This window comes from Carlito syrichta, unplaced genomic scaffold (genome assembly GCF_000164805.1).
Source record: "Carlito syrichta isolate Samal-C Ts95f unplaced genomic scaffold, Tarsius_syrichta-2.0.1 Scaffold169767, whole genome shotgun sequence".
NCBI classification, from domain to species: Eukaryota; Metazoa; Chordata; class Mammalia; order Primates; family Tarsiidae; genus Carlito; species Carlito syrichta.
In genome coordinates this window covers 92,445-101,540 of record NW_007113863.1, presented here as the reverse complement: position 1 = coordinate 101,540, position 9,096 = coordinate 92,445, and the positions used below count along the sequence as shown (strand labels likewise).

The 9,096-nt window shown below is 55.7% G+C and overlaps 1 protein-coding gene across 1 annotated transcript in view; it reads right to left on the bottom strand.

The window, feature by feature from the left end:
• Positions 1-9,096, bottom strand: part of TAS1R2 (taste 1 receptor member 2) — a 25,234-nt gene that overhangs the window by 13,448 nt on the left and 2,690 nt on the right. Inside the window, exons 3-4 of the mRNA XM_008051332.1 lie at positions 5,899-6,663; positions 1,726-1,935 (exon numbers count right to left, since the gene is read on the bottom strand). Of these exons, the coding sequence (XP_008049523.1) occupies positions 1,726-1,935; positions 5,899-6,663 (975 nt within the window). The remainder of the gene's footprint in view (positions 1-1,725; positions 1,936-5,898; positions 6,664-9,096) is intronic.

Sequence of the window (9,096 nt, the reverse complement as noted above, 5' to 3'; positions counted from 1 at the left end):
CAGGCACGCGCTACCACGCCCGGCTAATTTTTTGATTTATTGTAGAGATGAGGTCTCACCAAGTTGCCCAGGCGGATCTCGAACCCGCAGCCTCAGGCAATCCACTCACCTCAGCCACCCAAAGGCGCGGGATTACAGGCTGAGCCACCGAGCCCGGCTCAAAAAATTTTTTTAAATTAGCCAGGTGGTGGCTCAAGCCTGTTGTCCCAGCACCTTGGGAGCCCGAGGTGAGAGGATTGCCTGAGTCCAGAAACTTGGTGAGACCCCATCTCTACAATATATCAGAAGAATTAGCTGGGCATGGTAGTGTGCACCTGCAGTTCTGGCTACTTGGAAGGCTGAGGCGGGAGGTTTGCCTGAGCCCAGCAGGTCAATGCTGGAGTGGCCATGAGCAAGCCACTGCACTCCAGCCTGAGTGACAGAATGAGACTCTGATTCAAAAAATAAAAATACAAAATAAAATAAAACAATTAGCCAGGCATGGTGGGGCACACCTGTAGTCCCAGTTACTCGAGAGACTGAGACAGAAAGATCACCTGGGCCCAGGAAGTTGAGGCTTGTGAGGAGCCATGATTGTGCCACTGCACTCCAGCCAGGGTGACAGAGTGAGAGCTCAACTCAAAAAAATAAAAAAACGAGGTCACACTGAAGGAGAGTTGACCAGTGTCCTTGTAAAAGGGGTAAATGTGGAGACAGACACTCGCATGGAGATCGCTGTGTGGAGACGAAGGCAGAGATGGGGGGAGGGGATGCTTCCACAAACCAAGGAGCCCCAGAGATGGCCAGCAAACCACCAGGAGCTGGGTAGAGGCCCGGAGCAGGTTTTTCCTACAGACCTCGTCGGCCACGGGCCCCGCCCATACCTGGAGCTTGGACTTCAACCTCCAGAACTGCCAGACCTAAGTTTCTGTCGTTTAAGCGTCCCCTGGCGGCGATACTCTGTTACGGCAGCCCTAGGAAACTAGCAAAGACACCAGCTCCATTTCACTCCACGACGTCCCCAAGACATTCAGGACTAGCAGCACCAGGTGCCGCCCTTGGGGTTGGTGGGGGGTGGGGGGGAGCAGGATGTTGTCAAGGGAGGGTGATGAAAGCTCTTTGAGAAGATTTTAGATCCCTGGCTCCTCTCCCCAACCCCACAAGGCTGTCGTTCCCCACTCCAGCAGCATTCTGGCCGTCTGTCATCCCAAGAGGGCAAAACCAAGGATCTTTAGATTGGCAGATGTCAGACGCAGTGGAAGGCATAGGCTCGGCACCAAAACCCTGAATATCAAGTGACAGGATGTAGCCTGAATGTTGTGTGCAGAGAACCTCCTCCACAGACAAAGCTGTGTGCCCTCAGACAGGCCATGCAAACTCTCTGTTCTTCAGTTTCCTAACCCATGACATGGGGAGAATGGTCGCATCGGTCCCCTAGGGTTGACATGAAAATTGAAGATTTTAGCACGGGCCCGGCACACACACGTTCCGTGAATGTTGGCCTTGCAGGGGCCCCTGAGCCCCTCTGAGCCCGGAAGCTGGAGACAGACAGGACCCCAGACCACCCGCAAATAAAGAGCCCACCAGCTATCATTAAAGACTCTCCTGGATGATAAAGGTCCTTGCCACCCCAGCCTGAGCCCAGACCCCGCCCCAGGCCACGCCCTCAGACCACTCCCCAGGCCGTGTCCCCGGGCCCCGCCCGGGCTACGCCCCAGGCCACGCCCCCAGACCCCCTGAGCTGACCGTGTTGTTGGGGGTGTGCCAGGAGATGTCGCCGATGTCCTTCAGCTGCCGCTGCATGGGGTAGTAGGAGGCGACGCTCTGGAAGGGATTCTGGCTCAGGTCCCACCGCCACTGGATGATCTCCAAGCGCAGAGGCACGTCCCCTTGGTGGTCGAAGAAGATCTGGTGGCCCAGGAGCGTGAAGTTGACCTTCCAGATCTCCTGAAGTAGCTGGAGGGGTCGGGGAGAAGGGAAATGGAGTCGGCAGCAGAGTCCTAGCCAGGCCGGGGAGAGAGTCCACCGTCTCACAAGCCTTGGCTTCCCCCTCTGTAAAAGGGGCAATATGTCCTCAGAAAGGTGGCAGTTTGGGAATCAGCCTCTGAGAGCGCTGCTCTGGAATCATATACAACTGGGTTTAGGTCTCACTCTGCCTCTTGCTGTGAGGCCTTAGACCTGTTGCTCAACCTCTCTGAACCCCAGTTTCCTCTTCTGCAAAGAGGAGATCTGAAGCAATAAAGGCATTCATCCATGTCCGGTCCTTAGAACAGTCCCTGAGAATCAGGAAGCCCTTGCCTCCTACTGTATCTTCCCCCGGAAGTGTCACCACGGTCATCCCTCTAGGACCCAATCTGTGGGGTTCAGGGTCCACTGTCTCTCTCCCCTGCAAAGGTCAGCTGGGACCTCCCCTGTTCCCTGGGGCCTTCCTGTCTCCCCATCCCTTAGGGTCCACTCTCATCCCAGTCTCTCCCCACCCCCAGTGTGCAAAGCGGGTACAAACTAGAGCATGCTTGGAACTGGGCACCCTCTGGCCTGAATTCCAGTCCCAGCACCACCCTCAGTTTGCTGTGTGACTCTAGGCAGGTTGCTGAACCCTGCTGGGCTGACCCTGAAAAGGCTTCCAGCTCAGCTATCCCACCCATCTGGCTCCTAGAATTTCCCTCCATAAGGGGGAGAGTCCAGTGGACTCTGGCTCAAGACCTCGCCTCACCTCAGAGACTGACAGACAGACAGACAGCCCGGGTAGTTGGGCCTGCCCTTCTTCCGTTCCTGCCTGGGGAGTGAGTCCTGACTCGGGAAGCTTCTTGGGAATATGCAGGTTGCTGGGCCCAAAGACAATGTTCCTGGGAGCTGAGAGAAGGGAGGCTCCAGCCGGGTGGCCGGTCTGGGGGTGGGGACCAAGACGGCAAAGGCTCCCAGGGAAAGCCAGCTCCTGGGTGTTCATGTCACATCTGTGCGGGGACCTGGTCAAGCTGGGCTGAGCAGCCTGGGGTTTGAGGGGTCCCAGATATGGCCGCAGGAGGTCAGAACGCACTGTCCCTGGCATTGCCCCAGTGGGTGGGGCCTGGATAGGCTCAGGCATCGTGCGGCTCCCCCATGGAGTCTAGGCCCTGTCTCCTCTCCCACATCTGCTCGCCCCAGCATTGGCTCTACATCCAAGGCAGGCATAAGCCCCCCACCCTCCCAGTCCCACACGCTCTCGTAGGGCCAGGCACTCGGTGTCAGGGAAGAATTAGGAGGAAGAAGAAGAGGAGTCATTCGGCCTCTGTCTGCACTGCGGAGTTGCAGACGTGATTGTGAATCCTCTCGGTCACTCAGCAGGGCATATGTGATTCCTTCTACTTAACAGATGAGAAAACCAAGGCTCCAAGATGTTGAATAGTGTACCCAGGTTTGCACCCCTAGTGGTGGCAGAGCTGGGATTCCCGTCCAGGTGAGGCCACAATCTCTGCCACCTGCCTTCCCAGTGTGGACAGACAGGTCATATCTGAGATGCCTGAAGGTGGACAGAGGTGGAGGGAAGGGTGTGGGAGGAGCTAGTGAAATGGTAAGTGAGCCAGGAGGCTGTTCTGGCTCTATGGCAGATGGACTGGCAGAAGGGTCCCAGTTGTCACCACCCAGCCCCTCCCTGTGCACGACTGTCGCCTCTCTGAGCCTCAATTTCACCTGCACATGGGAGAGTAGCAGGATAGTAGCGGTGTCTACTCACCAGGTGCCTGGGGATAAATAATTCACGCAAAGGGGTTAGCGTGGTGCCGGGCACACAGTAAGCACCTACTGGTTCATCCATCCATTCTTTCATTCATTGAAGATTCATGGACAGTCAACTCCAAGACAGATCAGAGGCAGCAACTTGGGAAGCAGCATTGTCCAGGACTGAAAAGGTCGCTGTCCCTCCCCGCTGCGGTTCTGACTTCCTGCTGCACTCAGCAGGTAGATCTTAGTAACTGTTCTCATCTCCTCCTATAGCCTGGCACAACTAATGGGACGGGGCTTCCTGCTAGGATGAAGGCCTTTTGGTCCCTGCTGTCAGGAGAGGGAGAATCAATTGTCCATCATCCCAGTTCCTGCTCATTACAGCTGGGGGAACACCCGGAACGTGGAGCAGGTCAGCCGCAGCGGAATGGTCCCGACTTGGGCCCAAAGCCAGGGCCTGCCACTTACCACCGAGTCATAAGCCATGCTGACTCACTACCCTCAGTTTCCCTTTCTGTAGGTGAACAACCACACAGGATGGCCATGAGTTAGATGGGCATTCAGTGCCTAGTGAGGCTCTCAAAGAACAGTAAAACACCCACGGTCATTATGTATATTATTAATGTATCAGGTTACACAGCGATACACAGTATATTGCCACCTGTCAGCAGAACTCCTTTTAAAAAAATAACCGTGTGTGTGTGTGTGTGTGTGTGTGTGTGTGTGTGTGTGTGTGTGTGTGTTTTAAGATAAGTGTATAAGGTTAAGGTTAAGCTCTGAGACTATGGGATGAAGGTACAATTAAAATAGAATGTACAATTAAAATAGAATGAGAGGATTTTTAAAAGAGTTAGCTAAATTGCTCTGTTAAAGAAGTGAACAGCCAGGCTCGGTGGCTCAGCCTGCAATCCCGTGCTTTGGGAGGCTGAGGTGAGTGGGTTGCCTGAGCCCGCGGGTTTGAGACCCGCCTGGGCAACTTGGTGAGACCTCATCTCTACAATAAATCAAAAAAATTAGCCGGGCATGGTAGTGCATGCCTATAATTCCGGCTACTTGGAAGGCTGAGGCGGAAGGATCGCCGGAGCCCAGCGGGTGGAGGCTGCGGTGGCCGGGAGCAGTTACTGCACTCCAGTCTGGGTAACAGAGTGAGACTCCAACTCAAAAAAAAAAAAAAAAAGAAGTGAATGGTTATTTGGGGATGGGAGAGAAATCTAGAAAAAAGGAGGAAGGGCAGATAAGGAGAGAAGATGGGTGGAGTTGGGGGCAGTGACTGAGCAATAGGGTGCGAGTGAGGTGTGCCCCAAACAGTGGAAAACCCGTGGGGCTGTTTAAGAGCAGAGAAGTCCAACAGCAAAGTGTTGAGTTTACCTCTCTGATGCAGATCTCCTCTGCTCCTCAGAGCTTCAGTAAAACCTACATGCTGGAAGCCTTTGTGACAGGGTGTGTGTGTGTGTGTGTGTGTGTGAGAGAGAGAGTGTGTGACGGGTGTGTGTGTGTGTGTGTATGTGTGTGTATGTGAGAGAGAGAGAGAGAGAGAGAGAGAGAGAGAATCCAACGCAGGGTCTCAGAGAGCCGGTGGGGAAACACAAGCTCAGCCTGGGCCCTCAACCCTGGGGGGACTGTGAGGAAGGGCAGGGACTGGGGCTCCCACTGCCTGTGGGGCTTCCTTCTGGCGAATTCCACCCGAATCTCAGAGGACAGACTGTCTTGGATGGTGACAGTGAAATGAATTTAAAAGGAATTTGGGGCCAGGCTCGGTGGCTCAGCCTGTAATCCCAGCACTTCGGGAGGCTGAGGCGAGTAGCCTGCCTGAGCCCACAGGTTCGAGAACAGCCTGGGCAACTTGCCGAGACCTCATCTCTACAATAAATCCAAGATTAGCCGGGCATGGTAGCCTGCCTGTAGTTCCGGCTACTTGAAAGGCTGAGGCGGAAGGATCGCCAGAGCCCAGCAGGTGGAGGCTGGGGTGGCCATGAGTGTGCCACTGTACTCCAGCCTGGGCGATGGAGTGAGACTTCAACTCAAAAAAAAGAAAAGAAAAGGAATTTTGTTTGGGCACCAGGAGGGCCTCTGGGTGCCATGTGTCTGCAGGAAGGGGATGCCCATGGCCTCTCACAAGGTGCCCACAATCCCCAAGGGAGGAGCTAGCACAGAGCAGTCCCCCCTCCATTGTCTTCATGGCAACCGAGAGCCTGCACCTGCCCCCAGGAGGCCTCTCACCTGCCAGGGGTAGACCACCCTCTTGGCACAGCTGGTCCGGCCACAGCGGAGGAGGCTGTGTAGGGCATGGGCCACGGCGTAGACGGCCGAGTACACGCTGTAGGTCACGCGCTCCCCCGACAGCATGAAGATGGTGTTGAAGGATGCGGTGGTGTTCAAGCAGGTGTCACACTCCTGGTTGCAAGTGGACTCCCGGCTGGTTCCATTGGGCGGCGGCAGCCTTGCCTGTGTGCGGAACTTGCTGAAGCCAGGGATGGGCACACTCTGGATGGTGACGCCCAGGAAGGTGCCCGCATGGGGCAGCTCGGGGAGGTTGTGCAGGACCGGGTCGATGGACCAGGACTCGGAGGCGATCCACACCGCACCCGAGAAGTTGCGGCTCAGCACCTCACGGAAGAAGTTGTGCAGAGCCAGCTCGGGCGAGAACACGACCACCACGTGTGCCGAGCTCTGCTGCAGCTTGTCCACAATGGCCCGCAGGCGCCGGCGCTCCCGGGGCGTCACCACCTGGTCCGGCTGCGGCATGGGCAGCGTCTCCTGGAAAGCCACACAGACGTCCCGGCGGGCCAGGCGCTCGCCCAGCAGCTGGCCGTGGTCGCGGCCGTAATCGTCACTGCTGACCAGCACGACCACCCAGTTCCAGCGGAAGTGCAGCATCAGCTGCACCATGGCCTCGACATGGTGGTCGGCACTGGGTGTGGTGCGCAGTACTGCCGGGAAGCGCAGCTTGTCGCGCAGCTTGTCGCTGATTGCGCTGTAGGTGATCTGCGAGGGGGAGGGCCACGGCATCAGTGAGTGTCCCCTGGGTGCCCAGACCCAGGCCCGTGGGGCTCACCCGCCATCGTCACCCTGGTGACATCGGGGACAGCGCCAGGTACGAGCTGTGCCCAGGGCTAGTGGTTCATGCTGTCATCACCATCATGGCTGCCAGGTGGCGATATACAATAGACGCCTACTGTGTGCCGGGCCCTCGGCTAGTGCCCTACCTCAGTGTCACGTGATCAGGGAGCACCTACTGTGTACCACGGCCTGGGCGAAGCAACTTACACCATCGTCATCATCACCATCATCAGCACAGTAGCACACCCTGGGCTAGGTGATTTACATAATCATTCCCCTCATCTGGAAACACGTATTGAGCACCTACTGTGTACCAAACCCTGGGTCAAGCAGCTTACACCATCATCATCACTGTCATCAGCACAGTAGCGTGCCCTGGGCTAGGTGATTTATATAATCATTCCCACCATCTGGAAACATTTATTGAGCTGCTGCTGTGTACCACAGCCTGGGTCAAGCAACTTACACCATCACCATCACTGTCAATCAGCACAGTAGCACGCTCGGAGCTAGGTGATTTACATAATCATTCTCACCATCTGGAAACATGTATTGAGCACCTACTGTGTACCAAGCCCTGGGTCAAGCAGCTTACACCATCATCATCACTGTCATCAGCACAGTAGCGTGCCCTGGGCTAGGTGATTTATATAATCATTCCCACCATCTGGAAACATGTGTCGGCCACCTACTGTGTGCCCCTGAGCACAGCACTTTCCTCCCCACCACCATCATCCTGGGGCTCACCAGCCCGCCACGTGTCTTCCCTCTGCCTCCAGGACTCCACAGTCTTGGCTTTCTTCCCGCCTCCTGGCTCCTACTCTCCTCTGTGACCTCTGGACCTCGGAGGACCCTGGGGCTCAGGCTTCCATCCCTGTCCTCCCTGTGTCTATTCTCCCTCCCTTGGTGGTCCCATCCAGTCTCTCAGCCCTAAATCCCATTTCCACACCAACAACTCCCAGCCTAGCCCCAGCCAGGACCTCCCTCCTGAACTTTGGACCCGTGCTTGCAAGTGCCCACCTGGCATCGTGCACTTCCCACATCCAACACTGACCTCCTCTCACCTCTCACCCATGACCTTCCCCGTTGCAGTTGATTTGATAGTGACACTCCATCCTTCCAGGTACTCAGGCCGAAAACTTGGGAGCCGCCCTTGCCTTTTCTCTCTCATACACACCGCCACACTTGATCCATCAGCAAAGCTCCTGGGCTCTACCTTCAAAATGTGTCCACCCAGCACCTACCAGCTCCCCACTGCTTCCTGGCCAGCCACCCCACCCCTGCCTGTATCGTGACATTATCCCCCCACATCCCCCTTGCAGTCTTCACTAAACGTGGCAGCCAGGTGACTCTCCTCACACTCAGTCAGACCCCCCATCGGCTCCTGATGTCATTCAGGGAAAGCCAGAGCCCTCAGTGGCCCCAAGGGGCTCCGTGATGGCAGCCCTCACCTGTCTGTTCCAGCTCCTCCTCCCCTCCCCGGCCTCAGTTCCGCCCACCCCATCCCATGAACACCCCAGGGGCCGCTGGCCTCTGTGCCCGTTAACACCTCGTCCTGGAATGCGCTTCTCCTAGATTTCACATGGCTCCCTTGCTCCTTCACCTCCCCCCAGTCTTTATTCAGTTGTCTGCGAGAACCACCTGACCATCCTGCTGGAATGTGCGGCTTCCCTCCACCTGTTCTTCCACCGTCCACCGATGGGCCCAACCCCGCCCTGCTTGACCTTTTCCTTTGCCCCTTGCTTGTCTCACCTCATGGATTCATTCATACGTATTTTCTTTCTCTCCCCACCAGAAGGGAAAGTCCGTGAGGACAGTGATTTCTGTATTTTGTGGTCAGCTGTATCTCAGCACCCACAGCAGTACCTGGCACACAGTAGGCGCTCAATAAACATTTGTTACATGAATGAAAGAATAAACTCAGCCCTCGACTAGACACTTCACGTAAAAGTACTAACATTTGTTGAGTACCTACTGTGTGTCAGACCCTGTGCTAGACGCTTTGCATATGAAAACAACAGCGACGATCGCAGCATTTGTGACCACCTACTGTGAGTCAGGTCTTATGCCAGCCACTCTTTATTTTTATTTTATTTTGTTTTTTGAGTCAGGGTCTCACTCGTTGCCCAGACTGGAGAGCAGTGGCACGTTCATGGCCACCACAGCCTCCACCTGCTGGGCTCAGGTGATCCTTTCACCTCAGCCTTCCATGAAGGTGGAACTACAGGCATGCACCACCATGCCTGGCTAATTTTTTTATTTTTATTGTAGAGATGAGGTCTCACCAATTGCCCAGGCTGGGTTCGAAACCATGAACTCAGGCAATCATCTCACCTCAGTCTCCCAATGTGCTGGGAT